Source organism: Coloeus monedula, assembly GCF_965178545.1.
Source record: "Coloeus monedula genome assembly, chromosome: 1".
NCBI classification, from domain to species: Eukaryota; Metazoa; Chordata; class Aves; order Passeriformes; family Corvidae; genus Coloeus; species Coloeus monedula.
Genome location: NC_138781.1, coordinates 20523382 through 20545983, shown reverse-complemented (window position 1 = coordinate 20545983; position 22602 = coordinate 20523382). Strand labels below are relative to the sequence as shown.

Genomic DNA, 22602 nt, shown 5'->3' with positions numbered 1-22602 from the left:
GAGCAGAAACCACCAAGAGATTATATATGAAAATCAAAGTTGTTCAGTGATGGCAGCATTTCAAGCTAGGAATGTTCAAGCAGCTCTGAGGGATGATCTATCCTGCCTATTTTTAATGGGATGTGTCACTGGAGCTAGATTAATTTCAGAAATTAAAGATACTTTTGTAGATATGTGAAGGGAGTTTCTACAACTCTGCTGAGTTCAAATCAGTGTAATGCAATAGTGGTGTACCACTGGAGATTTCCAGGTGTTCTGGAGCATTCCTCAGAAAGCAGTGCTGGGTGCCCTGCAAAGCTGGGAGGAAGTGTGCACTGTGCAACAGCAAATGCACAAGAAGCTTGGGCTCTCTCCCAGACAGTACTAACAGGGAGGCTACAGCTCACTCTTTTCCTGGTAAACCCAGAATTACACAGAACAGAATACATGAACGTCTATGTGCCACGACACTCCTGTTGAGATCAGTCACTATTCTTCCACTAGCTTCTATAGAAATCTGAATGGCTTAACCTTGGTAGAGGGCCAGGACACATAAATCCTGTCCTGTAAATTAAGATCAGAAGACCATTTCTGTGACTTTCAGATTAGGAGATCTACATCTCCATTATAATACATCTGACAGGATTTAAGCTTTGTATGCAGTTAAGCTCCTTGGGGTTACAACCACTTGATTCCTAATTCAAAAGAAGTGGGTGTGAATGCTCACATACTGCTTTATCATACAGTCATGGCAACAAAATCCTCACAGCTGCAATGTCATTGTCAGTCACATAGCAAAGGACAGCCAGAGGATGTTCTCTGCCTCCACCCCTCCCAAAGGTTAATACCAAAAAAAAGTCCTGTTCCAAAACACTGAAACATCTACTACTGGAACATCTATTTCAGGACCACTGTAATAAAATTTTTTTCATACATGTTGACATTCTCTTCAATGTCCTGTGTTTTCTGCTCTTCTTTGATAAACCAATATTACTACTCAAACCTAACACTTTTTATGGAATATACTTTGAGAAATATGAAAAGGCTGTCTGGGTAAGAGTAAATATGTTACAGGGGACCTCAAGATTAATTTGTGAAACAATTCTAGATAAAAAATATAGCATTTGTAAACAGATACCAGTCTGGGGTAATATGTTGCATGCTTGTATGAACTGACTTCTACATGCTAAAAAAAATTTAAAAATCAACTAGAACAAAGTTTAGAATATGTCTTTTAATTGAGGATTATTTTCTACAATGCTACAATATTAACAATCTCTAAAACAAATATCTGAATCTATATCCCAAAAAATATTATAATATTTGCAAATAAATAAGTTATTAGAAGTATCATATTGTGTTGTTTTCCTGTCCATGTAAACTTCTAATGATAATGCATTTCAGAAGAAATAACAATAATAAGCAGTTGCAGTGCATTTACACTATTAAGAAACTTTAAGTGCAATTCTATACATACATATTCTATACACTTAAATTTTTCTGCACTTACACTTTTACAAAGCCATAAACTGAAAGGACATTCAAATACATTCAAGACTGAACAGAGAGGCAAGAGAGGTATGAATAAAAAGACAACATGTTTCAGGTGGTACAGCATGACACAGAATGTACCGTACATCACCAGCCACTACCAGCTGCAGGCGTGAAATTGGCAGCAGCTTCCTAGAGAGGGCTGGAGTCACCCAACATTCAGGTTCTCCACAGTTCTCTTGGTACAGCTCTCAGGTCACTTGTCAGATTTACTTTTGTGACCTAAGAGTTCACCAGACAGGTCTTCTCCATCTGGGAAGTCATAGGGATGAATCACCTGGGGCCATCTGTAAAGCCGTCAGTCCTACTGAAGGCACTCGAGACCCCGAGAACGGTGCCAGCGGCACACGGTGCCTGACACTGACCCAAGAGTGCCACCCACTGTGAAGCTGTGCCCTCCTGGAAGCGAGTTCATGGAGCTACCCTTGGCAAACTGAAACCTGCCACTTTAGCAGCCTGGCAAAGCATCGTGGGCAATAACAATACTGCAACTCACTTTAGCAAGCGAACACAGAGCTCTGCAGAAAAATGGGGAGTTTGTTTTTTAAACAGCCATTGTAACAAACACAGAATGAAACATTTTAATGGCTACAGTTAATCATCTATAAAAACTGTAGGTTCAGCATGAATTTAAATTGTAAACTGGTGATAAACAATACAGTAAGTCTCAGCACATTTTAAAATACACATTATTAAATAAACCTTGATTTTCAGAAAAGCTTTCAACTTTTTTGTTCAAAAAAACCCACTTAAACAATCCTTTATGAACGGCAGCCAGTTTGCCTGCCTGAAAATTTTGATTTATGAAGCCCTACTGCCTAGTGCAGAACATTTATTTGTATTAACTTTCCTTTTTTTCTTTCTAAGGCAGATTAAGCAAGAGCTGAATTAAAAAACTGTTAATGTAACAACGAATTTAAAATTATAAATTATTATAATGGCTGTGATTTGGTTTCATTCTGGTTTATCTAGTAATTATACACATATCCAAATATCCACTGAAGTTAGCTACTGTGAAGAGTGCAAGTACCACAGTCAGAGCAGTAGCTAGACCTAGATTTAAAATGCACATATTTCTATCTAGGCAAGAAAAGTTAGGTTCCATCTGGCCACAGAAAGGGTCTCAATGCATCTCCCTGTTAACTAGCCTTGCAATCTATCCATTAACACGAACCTGGCTAAATGCTATGCTCAATGGGAATTAGAAACAGGACCCTGCACCATTTCTCCAAGGCAGTTAATGTTGAACTGCGCTGTTGAGAGCGGTATGCCATACCCATCCTGGCAGACCAGTAATCTCAAGACATATAGGCTAAGAGATAGCAAAAGATAGCTGAGTGGAGTGGGAAAGCCCTTTCTGAAACACAGAAAAACACCCTTTGTGCACTGAGATCCTCCCAGCTGATCTCCTGAGCTCCCTAGGCAGAAGGTAATGAGAGCACACTGAGCCTCCTCTCACCTCACATCCTGCGTGGTGAGAGGAATGACATCTATCAACTACTGCTCACAATGGCCTCAGTGACCCCTTGGCACACAGTGCAGGAGATGCAATATCTCAGCACCATATTCCTTTCTGCTGCCCATGCCCTGAAGCCAGGATCTGACCTCCAAACATTCTGGGCCAAGGTGTGAAACAACCCAATCTGTCCCAAAACAGCTCTTCACAGTGTGTGAGTGCTGGAGAGAACCTCAAGAAATCCAGCTGGTTTCAGGTGGAGTTTATACAAAGGATGGTGTGTTTTTTTTCTGTTTCTACCAATAGTAGGAAATATCACCTGATTAAAAGGAATCTCCCTATTCCTCTGTACTGCCATTCAAAAAGTTTCCTAAGGCCATTCTCTATATGAATTCATTTCAAAAGGCATATATTGAACAAGTAAAAAAATACCTTTATAATGACAATTTGTTAAAGACTACACGCAAACATTAGAGATGCTGATGGTTGAATACATTCCTAATCTTACATAAGCAGGAGGATTTAAATGCTTTAGAAAACTAGGAATATTGCAGAGAGGAAGACAAAAAAGACAGATGTAAAAAAGAAGTTGGAAAGAGAGCACCATATGAAAATCATACTTAAGCTTTAATGTCTATTAACAGGTTAATTAAATGTTTCACAATGTTATATTGAAATTTAAATAAGATACCTAGGATAAAAATTCTAGCTCATCTGAAATCAATAGCAAGAAAATGTTACCTGCAATTCTCACTACATTTCAGAAGATATGTTAACAGAATAGCAACCAGCAACCAGACAAGAGGAAAAGGTCTCAAGCTGTGCCAGGGGAGGTTCAGGTTGGACATCAGGAAGAATTTCTCCACGGAAAGGCAGGTCAGGCATTGGAACTGGCTGCCCAGGGAGGTGGTGGAGTCACCATCCCTGGAAGCATTCAAGAAGCAACTGTACATTGCACTTAGTGCTATGGTCTAGCTGATGTGGTGGTGTTCAGTCAAAGGTTGGACTTTGTGATCTTGGAGGTCTTTTCCAACCTTACTGATTCTGTGAAAAGGAGGCTTCAGTGAAAGGTTTCAGTCAAAAAAGAGAAGGAAGAAAAGAACATGTTGCTTACTTTTTTTTAGGTAAATGCCATGTAAACTAATCTACATGGCAATCTCTCTGGTCTATAAAACATTGAATGCGATACGGTAAGTAAACTTTAGCTTTACTTTTACTAATTCATTATTTAGCAAGACTATTTTGTAGCTGTAAATCAGTTTTTAAATGGTATCATTACCTTGTACATTGTTGCTTTATGGAAGTGCAACCCAAGATTGTAGCAGTGTTGTATTTTTTTCATTTCACATGTATAAAAGAATATAAAAATAAGTCATTGATTAATATATGATAACATCCTTAGGCCACAATGAAAACAAACACAATAAACTTTTACAGCACAAGTATTCCTTTTAGAAGGAATACTATCTGTGGGATACACTCATCTGACCAAGGATTTCCAAATCACATCCTTAAGTATCCAATGCATTTTCAATGAATTGATAGCTATGGTCTTCAGTGAGCTGCCCTGACACTAAAAAAAGAGACACAGAACTTAGTTTAATCTTAGTTTCTAGTATTTCATCACACTATTCTGCTTGCTAACTGAGATATATGTCCCAAAAGTGCCAGTATGTTCCTCATAGATCAAAAAGCAAGTGGAGTTTATAAAACAGCACTCAAAGAATGTTGAACACCTACAACTGCTAGTCTGAACACATGTAACACAACTATTTTGTGATTCGGTGTTGTAAATGCCATTTATATTTAAAAATTTTAAAAATTTTAGCTGCATATAAAACAGAAATAGTAACTTAAATTAGAGCACCTTGTGTGAAATTTAAGGAATACTAAGTTTACATCTTTTAAAATTTAAAGAAATACAACTGTTCTGTCTCAAGTCCACTATGCACCTGTCATATAAAAGGAACCTCATTTATGTGTAATGAAGACATGCATAAATATCCCAAACTTAAGGCACAAAATGGAATTTGAAATTTAGGGATACAGAAAATCCTTGCTTTTTAAATTGAATTACCTGATACAGCTTTTTCTGCTGTATCTACAAATTTTTTAAAAGCTGTATTATCATAGTATCATTGAAGCTAAAAATGGAAACTGCCTATTCAAGTATGTAGTTCAAACTCTTGCCAGTTCTAACTGAAAACCTTCCAAGACACTGTATGCATTGATAAGCACCGTGTCATTCTGTAACCTAATTGATCTTATTGGTAGGACCTTTCTTCTGACATTCATTGGCTATTTACCTTGTTTCAAATTCATATAACCAGTTCTAGTTACATCTTCATACTTAGAAAAGCTCTTCCATGTATTTGTCATATAACAAAGAATTATACATACTAACGATTCAATCTTTCCGACTTCTTCCTCACTTCAACTACTTTTGTTACTGTTCTCTGAGCTTTTAGCAGATTATCCAATTCTTCATCCCTGAGGTAGCCAAAATATAAGACTGTACTCCAGAAATTACCTCAGAAATCACAAGTATTCTGATTTCCAGCTGCCTGATGCAGCTCTTCCACATAGGTATACTCTTCTTTTGACATTAGTGAAGCCAGAAGCAAGACAGGTTTGTTGCCTACAGTTTCAAGGCTTCATACCACATTACTACATTTCCATCTTCTCTCTCTCACTAAGTATCCAAGTTTCCTCAAATATATCACCTTTTTTCTGAATCTCTTAGGCTGTGTCTAATTTGTTGGACCTCTCCCACTCAGGTATGATATGGTGTAATATCACCCATGAATTTTATTAATATACTGTAGATCCTTCTTGCAGATTACTGAAGACATGAAATAGAATTAGGTTAACACAGTATAAACAATTAATGGGGAGGGAGCAATTAAAGTTGCCCAATGGGATGAATTAAAGCACAATTTATATTTTAAGATGCTATTTCAAATATATTTTATCCCACTGAGCTATTATAAGAAGTCAAATATCTCACCATAACTACAGTTTTTCAATGCAATACTGATTTTTCTGCATACCTAATTTAAATGTAGAATAGGAAACATGCTGACAATCAGCTTTGCTCTGCAAGGGAGTCCCATTCCAGCCACTGATCAGAGAAAGGTAGACACATCATGTTTACACCTCAGCACAAACTTTTAACCAGTTAATATTATATCTATTATTCTATGTATCTTTTAAATAACAAATGAAAGTACAGGGAGGTCCAAATTTGCACTGACAATCACGAATTCAGCTCCTTTCAAAAGTTCTTCTGGAATTCTGCAGCGTGATACTGTAATTCAAAAAATGTCGAACAACATTCTACAGTACTTATAACTGGAAAGGTATTACTTAATATAAAGCTTAAATAACAATAAATTTACCTAGTCTATGATAAACATCATTACGTAATTTAAACTCTGTTTTCCAGAAGACTCACTTTCAGTACAACTTACCAACTCTCCTTCTGTTCTTGATAATGACTACAGGTCATAACAGAGCTTTCAGAACAGAAGGCACAGTAGCCAACTATTCTAATTCTTAAAGCTACTCATCAACCTATTGAAAATAAGAAAATAATTTCTTTGAAGAAATGAACAATTAAAAGTCAAAGTGAATCCAAGGATGAAAAGGTAGGTCTGAAAATATATTAATTGCAAAAATAATACAGTCCATGATATTTTAGGCACAGTCGTTTATTCTTGTTCCATGTTTTAAAACTTGGACTCAGAAAAATCAGAGGAAGTTTTGGGTTTTTACCCTCTTTTCTTTTCCTTTCCACTAAAAGCACCATGGTTACACAGCTTGACTCAATCGTCCTTTTCCACAATCACTTCTCCATGAAGCACCCTTCTTCTCTGCCGCAGCATGTGGAAGTAGAGTTGTGGAAATACTTGATCAAAGCATAGAAGAAAGCAAATTAGATGAAAAAATTCAACAGATCACATAATGGAAAACCACAATTTTACAGAATGATGAACTGAGTAAAAATTATGGCACACAGTGGTTGAGTTGATTAAGGTAAATAACAAGTCATGAACATTGCAGTGATGTGAAAAACAGTAATTACTCAAAGCTCAGACAAGGCCCCCTGAATACCTTGTGTTCAAGGAACTTCGCCCCAACAGTTTCCTTGTAGAAACAGGATTCAACCACATTCTGGTGGTGCTTGAAGCCTTCAAATCTGTCCTAAGCATGTTTGAATTAATATTTGGAGGAGGATACAAATTTACCCTACTTGTTCAAGTCTGAAGTAAGGAGATCCCTCTTTTCTGTTTCTCGGCCATCTATTATATTACTGTCCTGCTGACAGAGTAGATCCTTATATTTAATGGTGAGAAAACTGGATTTATTCCTGAAGTATTGTTACATAAACAGATGTAAAACTGTTAGTAAGTTATCACACCTTAGAATATTTTTTACTGACATAAATCTCTCTTCTTGGCCTTCATGATTTCTTGGGACAAAAAATTTCAGTGTGCATGCATATAGTAAAAGTCCATATTGAAGGTCACCTTCTCAAAAGAATACCTTTCATGAATGCAGATCACAGACCTTTTAACTTCAATTTTCCTGCTTTTCAATTTCTCTCCCTAATCTGCTGCCTCAATGTACGGATCATAAAAAAAAAAATCTGTTATATATTCTATTATTAATATTATCTAAAATATTATATTTGCCAAGTTTGGTCTAGCCCCATTCATGGTGGAATATCTGGTATATCAGTTTGCTTTCTCCTTGTCTTCACTGCTTAGTTAGCAGTGGAAATAACACTGGAAGCAAAAGACAGATACTGTCCCTACTGTTATCTCCATGGCTTCTGGTATGTGCAAGTACAAGCACAAACTGATAAAACCAGGGACTGCAGATGTTCAGAGAGATTTTGGGGGGGTTGACTTCTGTGAAATGAAATCTTGGAGAATACTGCTTCAAGTTTTTCCTGAGCATGCTTGGACGGTGATTTTTCCAAGGTAAATGGATATTAGTAGCAAAAAAGCCACAGCAAATCTCTGGCACAACTTGCAGGACCAATTTTAAGCCATTACTCAAAGTGGGAGAGGCACTAGAAAGTCTCAGCGACACAGTTACAGACATTTCTGTGTGTAAGCAAAAAGTTTTCGTACTTTGTCCAAGTCTGAGAAATAATTTTAGCGTTTTCATTGAAATTTTTAAGGCAGCTTATGTTCCTAAGCAGGTCACAGGACAGAAAATTTCAGTCCAACCAATTAAAGCACACTGAATCTTGGAACAAGAGAAAGCAGGCTTTTATAGTAGAAAGTGTTCAGCAAATTTTAATACAGGCAGTGTTTATAGCATCACTGAAGATTGATTATTATATCATTGATATGTTTCTACAGTTAAATAATACTTACATGGCACATAGGAGAACATGACAATAATAAGGAAGTAATAGTAGTCAAAGGAGACATTATATTTGTTGGGAAGTCTCAGCGAAAACATTCCTGTTTTCTTCACATAGGGTAAAGCAGCATATATGGTTAGCAGTTCACCTGCAACTCCAGCAGGATACAAAATGATAAAAAAGTTGTATCTGCATTGAAAAATAAAAAAAAATTGTGAGAAACACCCCATAAACTTAAAATTTTCTCTTGTTATTATTAGTGGCACTACAATGTATTACAGTAGCTCCTGCACCAGAATCAAGGACCACATCCTGATGACACAGAATATCAGTTTCAGTTACTTTTGACAGAGTTGCTTAGGTTGACAAGAGAATGCATTCCTCAGTGCTTTTATTTGAAGACAGTGAAGTATCAGAATGTTTTTATGTTTTTCTAATAAAACAATCCTCAAATTTAGTCTCCAATAATGATTTTTTTAAAGTGTACTGATCTTACTCCTGTTTTCACTGACAGGATTCAGACCAGGACTGAATCCCAAATTCAGATGATCCTACATATTTTCATCACAGTGCACACACACTGGGTCAACTGTATGCACTACAATTTGCTTGAAGATAATGAAGATGTTGAAAAACATCAAAAGCTGTTTTACTCACTGCAACATGGGAATACTACATTTACCACTAATGGAAATTTGAATAAAAAGAGAAAGGAAAATTACTAGAAAGTGCTAGAAACTTGTCAGATCCATTTTTAAGTGAGATGATGTTCAAATAAAAGGCAAAGCATCCAGTCTAAAGAAAATGTGGTTTGAATGCCAAAGGCCACATAGGCAGTGACAAAATGAAAATTGTAATTAATAGGCTTTGTGCTGTCCAGGTTCTCCCAAGGAACAATTCTCCAGTTCATATAGGGAACAGCAATGAGAGCTGTCACACAGAGAGAAAGGTACAGTGTGCACTCCCTGATCAAAATAAATGAGATCCAAAACAGCAACTAAGCAGGAAACCCTCCTAGAAGCAGAAGGGCTTAGAAGACTCACAGATGAGGGGAATCACAGAATCACAGAATAGTTCAGGTTGGAAGGGACCTCCCTGCTCAAGCAGGTTTATCCTAGAGCACATGGCACAGGATTGTGTCCAGATGGTTTTTGACTATCTCCAGTGAGGGAAACACTGGATTGTCTCTCTGGACAATCTGTTCCTGTGTGTGGTCGCCTGCACAGTAAAGAAGTTCTTCCTCATATTCAGGTGGAACTTCCTGTGCATCAGTTTCTGCCCTTTGCCCCTTGTACCATTGCTTGGGAGCACCAAGAAGAATGTAGATTAGGGGAAGAATGTAGATTAGATAAGGAGCTGATGCCTTACATATAGTTTGTCTCTATGCAGTTATAAGGTAAAGATCAGAAATTCCATCTCTCTTGGTACTGAATTTATGCCCAGTGCTGTTTGTTTATCTATGAATCTTGATGGGATATTTTGGACTCTATGAAAAAATAATACCTTTTCATATGTTTTGTTTCTATTAATATTTCACCATATATCTCTTCTGTGAGATGTCAGTTTTTCCCTATTGTCTATATTAAGGAAACAAAATTCTGTTATTCAGGGGACACTGACCTGATGGCAAAAATAATTATCTGTCAATGTAATATGTTCTGAATGCATTTCTCTTTCTGAAGTCTGTATAAAAAGCTACTGATGATAGCCAATCTGCCTATCTTTAAATTTGTCATTTAGTGCTTAAACAAGTCTCTAACTTAGGCACTAGCAAAAAGATAATATTTTATAAGAATAGACATAAATATCAGACATATCAAAGAAGTGCATTAGAAGCAACAAACCTGCATTATCTATAAAACAAAAATAAAGAAAAACAACAAACAAACTCTTTAAAATAAGAGTTGCCTGCACTGAATGTAGGTTAGATATTTTTCTTCTAACATAGTAAGTCTGCCTTAAATGTATTTTTCAAATAATGACTACACAGAATACTATTTCAGTTAACTCTCCGAAAAACACATCTCTGTAGTGTATGTGGATTAGGTGGACAACCTTAAGTATGCTTCAAAATCAAAATAGTTTTGATATGGAACACAATTTTTGGTGGGCTAAACTAAGTCAGTATTTAACTTCACTACATGGATATAATCTTACAGAAGCTCTGATAAAGCAGAATTTCTTGTAAAGTAGTAATAACACAGACTGAGTGACAACGATTCCCACGTTTTCAATGACTAGAACATGTGCTTAATTTTGGGCATGGTATTCAAGAGCATCGTCACACTGCAAATTAAAAGATGACTCCAAAGATAAAGGAAAAAAATTAAGTGAAAGCAGAGTTCAAACTGTGAGGCACAGAAAGCAAAGAAAAAACCATACCCCAAAGCTCTCAGCTAAAATATTTTTAACATCTTAAACCAAGCAAAAATGATCCCAAGTACTGTAAGCAACCGACTTGCACTTTGCTGACACAAAACCAAAGCTCAAACATCTGCTCTCCTGTGTGTTAGTTCAGCATGCGTGAAACCAACATGCACAGAATCCTGAGAAACTCAAGTGCAAGACATCTCCACCTGGCCCATTTAATGAAGTATGGCAAATGGTTGAGCAGGTTGAATGTGTAGAAGGAATATCGAGTGATCTCTGTCACAGTCCATACGACCAGAAAAAGAATAACGCTCTCCTCATTCTGGATCTGCAGAATTATAAAGAACCAACATTTTCTTCATCCTTAAGCTTCTTTTCTGTGCAAACTGCAACAGACTTCTCTAAGATACATAGAGCAGAACTAGCATCTTGTAAAGAAAGTAAGTTTTGTCACAAAAGTGATATGCTGAATCCATTACCATGTACATTTCATTATCATGTGTGTTTACTAACATACAGACATTTGCCAACTGAGCAATATTTATCCATTATGCAAATATCAAAACATAAAACTCTATAATTAAGCTTATTCCTCCTCTTTATTCTCTACCTGCATTTCCACCACACATCTAACTATCCTTCTTTTATTTGTGGTTGACCTACTTGTTTACCTTCTTACTCCTCAAAACAGAAGGAACACAAAAGTGATACAGAAGATATGTCTTCTCATAATCACTTTTTAATCATTCTGCATTTCACTACTCAATTTCCTAAACTTTCTCTTACTTTATATTTGCTTCTTCCTCAATGCATAATGCACATCTCCATGAAGCATCAGACAAAAGGAATTGCTTTATATAACCTACTAACTGGAACCTGGTCACAGAAGATCAGGTTTGGCAGACTTCAGGGAGCTCTAAGATAGTTAAGGAGCTGGAGCACAGATGGCTCACTAAATAAAGAGTAGGTGGTAGATCAGGATCTTTGGGTAAACTCACTGAACAATCCCATTTAAGATTTAAGTTCTGAGTCATTAAACTGCCTCATTGGTAGGTAGCACATCTCTGCTGTTTCAAAACACGAGTTCTTTTTCACTGAGTGAACAAATAAACAAAAGTCCCCACACACAAAGAAGGCACCTGGGGATCTATTACAAACACTACCTTCTGTGAGGAAGAATTACACACAAGTAATTTTCTTGTCTTTAAGAGGGGAGGAATTTTGTAATACACTTCTGTGCCTGAAAGCTGAAAAGCTCCAGGGATGTCTGTGAAATAGAATAAAGCAACACAAGTTTTGTTAAAATTACAAAAGAGGGAAATGATTTTTCAAAATAAAATGCAACATGGAGACAAAGCTTAATCTATCTCCAAGATGCTGAAAATCCACAACTGTCAAAAATCAAGAAGAACTATAACTGCTCATAAAATCGCACCCTCAATGTGTCAAAGAAGGTGCACTTTTAGCAGAAGGATTTCAGCAACATGATAAAGAAAATGGAGACATAAAAATAGCACCAAAATCACAAATAAATAGCAACAACTGAAGTGCAAAGACACCCAAACAAACAAGCAAAGGTAAAGACAGAATTAGGCTGTTCTTTGCCTCATGCAGTTAGAGACAAACATTGATAACTCAAACTTGGATTCATGTCACAGTGCTAAATCCAAGCAGAAGAGCTTTAAATAAGTGTGCAGAGAATTCCTATCTGCTGCCTTGCAAATCTGCAGTCAAGAGGGGAAGTCTGGCTCTTGCTATTATCACTGACGTGCCTCTCACCACCTAAAGTGACCCTGAACATTCATGCCTCCTAAGCAATAACAGCATGAAATACAATCAGACATACATTCAGGCATATATTTTTTTTTTGGACACAGCTTGGCCTACAGTAGTGTTGATAGAGGAAATAAAAGAAATTGCTGGATATGCTAAAGATCCACTGCAGATAATAAAAAATGGCAAAATGCAGTGCTATAGACCAGCTCACATGTAGACATTCAATATAAAAATCTAGTTAATCTTTGAGACATTTTGCTTTACAGAAAAAGATAAAAACACTTAGCTTACCAAAAAAAAAAAAAAAAAAAAAAGAAGAAAGCAACAACAACAAAAAACCTATGAAAAGCCTATTTAATTTATTCCATGTTAAGAAAATTGATAGTAAAGGAAAAGATGCAGTGTGGAAAACAAGTCCTCTAGAGAACTGAAGATTTAATAACTGAGGCAGGTGCTAAGGTAATCCATCTGCAGAAAGGCCATCTGCTGGTGAGACAGTTTAATGGCTCAGCTTTTCAAGTTCTGAATAAATTCAGGAGCACAAAATCTATCACATAATTTTTTTACATACCTTTCATAGAAAGCACACCTCACAAGCTGCACTTAATGTCCTACCTACTAGCTGTGAACTGCTTGTTTCATTCTGCTAATGGATCACTAGCCTTATAGTAGCCACCTACAGCCAGGCAAATAAACTATTGTCATTTACACAGTCCTTAAGTGCCATTGTGACATGCTGGATGTCATCAAATGTTATGCTACCATAACATTAAAATTTTGAGAAGGTTTCTAAAAAAATTGCAAAATCGTAACCATGTTTATCCAGGTGAATTCCATTTAAGGCATAAATTTAAAGACATAAATTTACAATTTCTTTAGATTAATTCAGCAAGTGCTTATTAAAATTTTTGAAAGGGAACTGTTAACACTGGGGCAGTTTTACTCATAAATAATAGGAGTAGTCATTGATTTCACTTAGGCAGACCACAGAGGGCATGATGCTGAAGACACTGCCAACTCACAACTAAGACCCAGGCTCAGTATCCTGGGAAGAATCACACAAATTCCATTTTGTAACCCTAAGTTCCAAAATTGCACTCAAGTATGTAAGTATTCTCTGTAGGAATATAATTAATTTTTAAATTGGTCTTCCTAGTGAAATGAGAACTGTATTAATAGCTTCTCCTTAAAAGCTATCAAAACATAATTTGCTCACACACATACCTGTTTTATACTATGTGCAATGAACCACACCATGAAGATTCTTGAACTCACTTGGACCCCAGTCACAAGCACAGATGTGCGAACTATTCCTTAAAAAGAGAAACATGTTATCTCTGTTCCACAATTCATGTTTTAACTAATTACAGGAGAAACTAAAACAAAGAACTCACCAACTGCACAGTGGATTACCTGTAAATAAAAGTAAGTCAGAGGTTACTATGTGCAGCATGTTACTAGCTACCCTAGAAACATGGCCTCTTGGTATTAATATAAACCTAGGCTCAATTCTGGTTTTTGTCTCCCACTAACAGTCTTAAAAAAGAAATACATTGCAGAGCCCTCGCAATCAGTGTTGGGATGGGCTCAATATCTGAGCTGTGCAAATACATGAAAGACATTTGTTTTCCAAATTGATTGTAAATATTAGACATTTAGATACTTACAAAGCATTTTTTTCAGCTAGTAAGCTTCCCTTCCTTTACCTTATTCAAAGAAGAATTTTACAGAAAAGCGTAGAGGAAGTCATATAAGGAACACTAAATACACAGCAATTTTCAAATGTCCTGCATTCATTACAGATTAATAACATTATTATACTTTTGTCAATGACAGCTATGAAGCTTTAAATATAATGTATTTTCTGGTCAGTAATGTTTAGTGCATGAAGTACTTTTTATTATTTTGGCAGGTTTGAATAGAATTACTTACTGTGTAAGTTTAACAGCACAAAAGCCTATATACAGCTGGTGACATGATTTTAATAGTTGTTTGAACTTGAGATGTCATAGGCAGATTGAGGAAAAAAGTTAAAATGTCAACAGGCACTCTTCGTTGTGCCTGGGAAAGAACTGCAAGTGCTCCATAAACCCAAGCTTCATTCCAAAGACGTACCAGAACTGAGACCACTAGTGCATAGTTTGCAAAAGTATTACTTAAAGAATACTTTGCACATCTGGCACAGACCCCGTTGCAATGGATTATATGGGGTATGTGAATCCAGTCTCGCAATAAGCAGAAGCAGGAAAGGCACAGAAGGATAGTAAGTCCAGTATAAAGAATTATAGGTAACCTATACTCTCTGAGATGGTCATGAGATTCTACTACACTGGAGGGCTGATCTGCTGGCTGTAATGCCTTCAAGATTTTGCCTTTTGCATTTAAGACTCTCAAATCAAAGCAGTTACCAGGCACTGTCTGATTTAAAGAAATATTAGAATTAAGTTTGAAAAACATGTGCCCGTTTGTTTCAAGTAATCATCTTTCCCACCCCCAAATCTTCATTAAATAATAAAGTAAAAAAGGCTTTTAGTACTAATATAATATTTTTATTTTAAATTCAGGATAATAATGTGTTTTGCCTGTGATATGCAGCATCCAGTAAAGCAAACTAATGTTAAAAATTTACCTCAAGCAAAGCAAATGTCTGGAAAAATTTAAGCGTCTTTTGAACGCTTCTGAATAAGCCTCTATGTGTTCCTTTCTGTATATAAAACCGCACCATGGCAATACCTAATACCAGCCACCTATAAAAGAAAGAGAATGGATACATTTCAAATTAGAATTCTAAAAATATCCATCCATTGTAAATAATTTAGCAGAGCATTTTTCTTCATGGATTATCTTTGATTCTTCACTTGTCGGTGTTCTTAGATCATCAAAAATATCTTTAAACATAAATATTATATAATATTATGTAAACATTACACTCATCTCTTTACTTGGAAAAGGATGGAGGATAACTTACTACCTTCAGAGGACTGACTTAATTGAGGGAACCCCCCAAAACCACCCATCCATAAGACTTTTCACTAGCTAGTGACTACATATTTTTACTAGTAAATCCTCATGCATCTTGACTATTAAATACTGTTATTTGAAACCACATGATGAGCTTGGCACTGAAGTCACTGGGTTGCAAGTTTGTAAAAGTAAAGAACCAGAATTTATGCACATCAGTTTTACATTTCTCATGGCCCCTTAACTCACCAATTTCAGGACTGACTGGTGATCTTTATGCTTCACAATGTTTGTGATTGTCCACATGAAGTTACCACTACAATTATCTTTTCAAAAGTGTTGAAAAGTGTTCTAAAACTTGATTAAAAAATCAGACTCCCAAGTGCTGCAAGACAGGTGTTCTATGCTCCTGACTTCCAGAAGCAGATATATTTAACTAGCACATTTGAGGGGGTTGGATAATATTTTCTGGGGTTTTTTAGGAAACTGAACAACAATGGCAGCTAATAACCCTTCCAATGTAAAATAAAGAAAAAGTAACAATATCTTTTAATCATAGTAGAATTTGATATAAAACTTAAATTGAGATTTGGAATGGAAATTGAGATTAAAAAAATAAACTTCTAAACTGTGAGTTGATCCCACAACCAGCCCAGACTGTAAAATAATCCAAGGCATGAGGAATTCCCTCCACATAATAAACCCATTTTTATATAATTAAGATTTTCAAAACAGTGTACTAGATGTTCCTTAACCACAGGATTGTTTGGGTTGGAATGGACCTTAGAGATCATCTAGCTCCAACCATCCCTGCTGTATGGAGGGACACCTTCCACTAGATGAGTTTGCTCAGGGCCCCATCCAACCCGGTTTTGAACACTTGCAGGAATGGGGCATCTGCAGGTTCTTTGGGAAACCTCTGCAAGTGCCTCATCACCCTCCGAGTAAAGAATTTCTTCCGAATATCTAATCTAAACCTTCTCTCTTTCAGTTTAAAGCCGTTATAACTTAAAGCCATTCTATCACTATAAGCCCTTATGAAAAGTCCCTCTCCAGGTCTCTTGTGGGCTCCCTCCAGGAACTGAAAGGTTGCAATAATGTCACCATGGAGCCTTCCATTCTCCACACTGAAAAAACCCAACTCTCTCAGCCTTTCAGACCTATACCTCATTCTTAAAACATCATATTAGCAAGAAGACTGAAAACTTCAGGTTTCAATCCAAAACCACTAAGAAAATATAAAAATTCTTTAATATAGACATAGGCATAACAAGAGCTATGGATGGCTACTTTGAGAGGTAAAAATAAAAATCAAAAATGACAAAAATTTTAGTTTAGCTTTTTCTCTGATGTTGCTGGGAACAATTACTCAGTCCTTTCATTCTCCATAAAGCCATAGCAAGTATATTCTACAGTGACATGAGCTCTGGCTAAGGAAGGGCCCAAGTGTCAAAGCAGAACGGTCTTAGAAATACTCAGAGGCAGATTCAGAGAGATTATAAATATTCAGAGAAATATTTACATAAGCATTTGGATAAATATTTAACTCATCTTCTTATACTCCTCCCTGAGCATAAGGTACAGGCTAGCACTGGAACCAGGGTACCAGGAAAATAGTAATCTTTGGTCAGATCCGTTCTGCTGTGACAGCATGAGAGCCACATGGATACTGTCAGCTCCCTGTTCACCTCGGATGGCACGGACTCCAGTATCAGCCCCTTAACAACTCCTACACATGGCAGCTACTGCTATGCAGTCACTTGGTTTGCCCCATTCCAGCACCTCAAGACAGCATTTCAAACTCACAGAGTTAGTAAGGCTTCCCCACACAGCAGGAATGATTCCCCTCTTTGATCCCTTCTACTTTAAGCCCATGAATCCAATCTGTCAGCGCGCCAAAATTTTCCCCCACAAGTGTTACTAAGATTTTATAACGGATTTTAAATATGAGCGCGTTTATTTCAGGTTCTCTGCCACCACTGTGGAAACGAGGAATTACTGGAATATCACTGCTAGTCTTTCACAGTGAAGCTGCCCTGTTTTATAGTGAAGTGTTTGACAAGAGGAAGGTGACAGTGAGTTTACATCCAGCTGGCAGCACAAATGTGACAGCAACAGCTCTGTCTGAGACTTAGACTGAGAAGTCATAATACATTTAACCTAACAAGGCATTTTCTGCACCTCATTCCACAACCAAAGCATTGCAGAGAGAAGTAATCTTGGATGACACTCAGAATCAAAGACTGCAAATGTATTTTTCTTAAATGATTTTTTATGTGGACATAAATTTCTGTAGATGGTTTTATTTAGCTGTCAGTGGCTTTGACTTTGGATCTCAGGAAAGCCCTTGTACTGAGTATTACGAATCACCAGGAAATGGAAAACACTTTCTCTAATAAAGGCAGCATCTCCAGTTGGAACTTTCAGCAAGATTGGGTATTGATCTGTCATCTGAGTCTCTTAAATCTCTTTTAGAAACAAAGATAAGCTAAAATAGATATAAATTGTACCCATAAATGATTATAAGAATTTAATCCTATCTCTTTTTTTCTCTGTTTCAACATAAAAAAAAATCCAATTTTGCATGTCTTAATTCCTTTTGATATTAATGGAAAATGGGAGAGAAGGAAGTGGGAGATACTGAAGCTGCACCTAAGGTCAAAACTAATATGGTTCGATAATCTTTTAGAGACATATAAAAGAGAGTGGCAAGAGTCAGTGTTCATTAGCAAATTCACACATGGAGCACGAGACTGGTAATTCAATGAGGTAACATTAACCTCACGTAAAAGCACTTTTCAAGAAGTGCTGCAATAATATATGAACAGACTTGAATACATATTCAAGATTCACAGTTGCCAGTGAGAAGAAAGCCATTACGATCTCATTCCTGGCTTTCTCCATCAGTGCTTAAGCTCCTGCCTCAACAGCGGCGTGTTAGTTTTACTCTACGGGATTCAAAGGGCAGAGAGATCACCCACTGATAGCCAAAGTAAAACTGTTCTCATGATGAATATCGCCCTAGAAGTTATAAAATGTTTAGTTCTTCGCTTTCTTTTAAGCATGTGGAAATTAATGGGTTGGGGTTTTTTCCCCGAGAGTTAGTGAACAGGGAAAATTTTGAAGAAGTGACAATACGTGCTTCGAGCGCTAACATCATAAACTTGACAGCTCTTACGATCTGTTATTCAAAATAAATACCCGCTTTTCTCACAGCAAAGCCTCGCAGCACGGAGCACAAGCTCAAATTAACCTGCTGGGCTACTGCAGCTCTTCCCCCTGCACCGGTCCCCGCTCATCCCTACCGCCCGCGGGCGCCGCGGGCCGCGCTGGCTCCGGACAGCTCTGCCTGCCGGGAGCCGGGGCGGGCTCTGCCTGCCGGGAGCCGGGGCGGGCTCTGCAGCTCCGAGCCGGGGCGCACCGGCCCGAGCGCGCCGCCCCCCGCGGGACCCAGGCCGTGAAGCCGCCGGCGGCACCGAGGAGCGCTGTCGGCTCCCCGCGGGCGGCCAGCAGTCCCCTCCGCATCCGGCGAGGCCGTGCCGCGGGACGCGGCTCCCCCGCCCGGCATTCCGGTCCCGGCTATACTTAACCTCCGCGGCGGGCGCGGGGTGACGCGCCGGCGGCTGGCAGCGCTGCACCGTATTAGGCAATGCCCAGCAGCCGAGGAGAGCCCCGCTCCCGGCGGCTCCCCCGCGTTCCGGCTCTCCCGCCCGGCCGCCCCCCGGCCCCGCCGCGCCCCGGCCGCGCCGCCCCGGCTCTGCCGCTCTGCGCCCCGCGGAGGCGCCGCGCTGCCGCCCGCGCCCGCTCACCCCGCGGTCATGGCGACGTTGTAGAAGATGAGCCAGGTCGTAGCCAGGGCGCCGAGCTTCTTCTTCTTGCCGTTCTCCTTCTCCTCCACCGCGCCGTTGCCGCCTCCGTCCTCCTCGCTGGACGCCATGGTTCCCCGGCCGGGAGCACGGCGCACACGGCGGGGAGGAGGGGCTCCCTCCGCGGCGGGGCTGGGGCCGCGCTGACAGCCGGACCGAGCGCTGTCCCTCACCCCATCTGTCTTCCCCGAGGGCTGCTGCCGCCGCCAGCGGCTCACATGGCCCTGCGCGCTCCTCCCTCCGCGCCGCGGGGCTCCCCGGGTCAGCCAGAGCCTGCGGGGGCGGGCGAGCCTCCATCGGCAGGGAGCTCCTGATGGGATGGTACCCGGCCTTGCTGCTGACCGTCAGGCAGCAGCAGCGGGCACAGCCCACATCAGAAAAAGTGACAAAAAATAGCGCGGTTCTTGGAAACACAGAAATGTGTGTCTGAGATTGAACACCTGGGAGTCTGGCCAGAGCCCGACTGGTGGGAATATGCCCAGGCCCCCACCTCGAAGGCCAAGCAGCCACCTGCCAGGGTGACTTCGAGAGTCTGGTAGGTCTCCATAAATACCACCCTAAATACCCGAGGAGGACTAAGGCCCACACATGAGAAGGGGAAATTTCTTCCAAGGGCCTGAAGAGCACTCAGCTGTCAGACTGAAGGATGACATTCGAATATTCATGTTACCTTGTAAAAGTTCACTCTCTGTGCAAGTGCACAGGGAAGCTAAGCCAGCATAGGTAGCATTGCTGGGACTGGCTCTGGAATGGGGACAGCCTTAGCCTGAACAAGGTTGATGTGACATGACCCTTCAAGAGTGTGGGCTGCACCCACTATCCTGACACCTGGCTCATCTCTGCTAGCCTGGGGATGCCACTTGCTACTTGGGGCAGGCTCCTCATTTCCACAGCTAAGGATGGTGACCATGGCCACTCAGCTCAAATACCTCCGACATGGACAAAGACAGAAGAATTCCAAAACTGGGCCAGGGTATCTTAAATGATACTTGTTCAGTAGAATTTCAAGAGTCCAAGTCTATCTACTTTAGGGTGGAGTAGGTATCTCAATGCTGAAGACACCTGGATGCCTCAGGTCGAGGGCCTTCATGTAAAAGATAAGGAGATGTGCCATAAAAAACCTAAGTCTCCCCCTCGTCACCAAAACACACAAGCAGATGTTCACCTTTCAGCCTCAAAATACACACCCACTGGCAACAGCAAATGTATAATGTGTGCAAAATGAGTAGTTGGCAAAAGAGCATGTTGCATATGCTAGTAAGATTACAGTAGGTACCAATATTATACATACACAGATACTTTTTTTGTTCAAGTCATAAATATAATCCAGTTTGAGAATCCTGTGGTTAAAAAATCAAGACAAAGAATTTACACACAAGGATTGAACAACGCAACTCAGAAGTTTTTGCCAATATGGGTTAATCTGAGCCTACATGTCACCTCAATGTAACAGCTATAAGTTGGTTTAAACTGTAGCTTTCCAAAATACTTTCTATATTTATTGTTTTAATTCTGGGTATTCCTGCTATCTTACTTACATGTTTTCTCCACTTGAATTCCTCTTCAAACTTTTTTGCTTTGACAATGTAGTGTTGAAAGGAGCATCAAAAATTAACCACATACTATGAGTAAAGTGGGTTTTTTTTCTCATTTGATTTTGTCAATTTATGACTTCATTAACTGATGAAGACTTTCTTATTTTAAATTATGATCCATGGAGAAAGGCATGACTTGATCCCAATTTTTAGTATCAGTTTTTATTTTTTACTGCTTTTAGCTGTCCTTTGCCATTTTTCTTTTGAGATTTTTCCACGTCAGATTTGAGGCAACAAATCCTGTTTTCTTTCTGAAGTAAAAATTTTCCATTTTTAAATCCCTTCTTAGATGTTTTCCCTGCTTTTGCTCAGAATCTTTTCAAATTTGATAAGCAATGTTTGTCTAATTCTCATTAGAATTCTGTATTACTTTCCTTCCCCTATTTATTTGCTCAAATTTATTGATTTTGGATACACACATTATCTGTAATGATGACCAGGCTTGTCTTTGGTTAATTTAGTCAATTCAGAACTTACTGGTGAGGATAAGCATCTCAATGTGTTTGCTCTAATATTGTGGTTACTATTTATTGAGCTTACAGTTTCTCTTGCTATCACACTACTCATTCACCCAATTGATGTAAAATTTCTGAATATCCCCATAATCTTTTTTTTGGATTTAAATAAACTAAACATTTTGTTCCATTTGCAAGTTTTGTCATCCCCATTTGTCTATGTTTCCCAACCATTTATTAATGCATTAAGCACAAAACTTTTTACAGAACTTTCATAAACATCCCAATGCTCTAATTTTGCTGTAATAAACTTGCTCTTTGTTTCCACTTCCCATGTTTTAATCCATGGAGGTATTTTTTTCCTTAATCTGTAGCTACTTCATATCCTTGGTGATTCCTGTGTGACATATTTTTGGCAGCATTTTCAAAACATATTGGTTGTGTTAAGGCTATTTTTTTACAAATTTCTTTTTATTATTACATGTTCCAGGACTTGCAACAAATTCGTTGAAACATAATTTCTTTTTCATAAGTTTCCTATCGTTACTCTTTAAATAATGATTTCTGTCAATTACAATGTATATACTTGTTGTTACTAGTCTGTATTTTCTGAATTCTTTATTTAAATTTGATAAAGTGTCAGCTATTTTCAAAGCATTAAGTACAGGATCTGTACTTAATTTGAAATAATGTTCTTTTATAGTAGTGAAATTATTTCATCTAATATTTCAGCTTTGGCTAGAACTTTTTAATCCCCAAAAAATCTCAAAATGATTAATAAAACAGATTTTCTTTACATACAGAAATTAAATCAATGGAAGTGAATAGGCTTATACATTAATCACATTAGCTAAATCAGGTTTTAAAATCTGTTATGAGTGGCTTATCAATTGAGGTGAACTTTGCAGTTATTCAAACACAAATCAACCTTCACAATAAATTTCAAGACAGTCAAATCAAGGTCTTTTGTGTTGTAGATGAGAGCATCATGGTGTTTCATATTAATTCTCAACCTTCCCTGGCAGTTTACCTTTATTCACTCTAGCTCCAAATCATCAACACTGCTCTACTGTTACTACAAAAATGAGTGGTTTTCCTTGTCTTCATGATTGATATTATAAATATATATTTTAGTTCTAGATTCGTATTGCACACATATATATTCAAAACTTTATAAAGCTGAATGGTTTTTACTCCCAATCTATTTCCAGAAATA

The 22602-nt window shown here is 38.4% G+C and overlaps 1 protein-coding gene across 3 annotated transcripts; it reads right to left on the bottom strand.

Moving 5' to 3' along the window:
* HACD1 (3-hydroxyacyl-CoA dehydratase 1) lies at positions 1–19517 on the bottom strand. 3 transcript variants are annotated; one of them, XM_082284483.1, is made up of 7 exons: positions 19280–19517; positions 15139–15256; positions 13904–13922; positions 13734–13822; positions 10940–11061; positions 8374–8552; positions 1–6893 (listed from the first exon to the last, which is right to left on the bottom strand). In XM_082284483.1, exons 1-7 carry the CDS (start codon positions 19405–19407, stop codon positions 6811–6813), a joined length of 738 nt encoding a protein of 245 aa, XP_082140609.1. In that variant the 5' UTR covers positions 19408–19517; the 3' UTR covers positions 1–6810. The 3 variants fall into 3 exon arrangements, with proteins under 3 accessions (XP_082140609.1, XP_082140611.1, XP_082140610.1); XM_082284485.1 differs by having other exon boundaries at positions 1–6858; XM_082284484.1 differs by having other exon boundaries at positions 13734–13816.
* Between the last annotated feature and the right edge of the window lie 3085 nt (positions 19518–22602).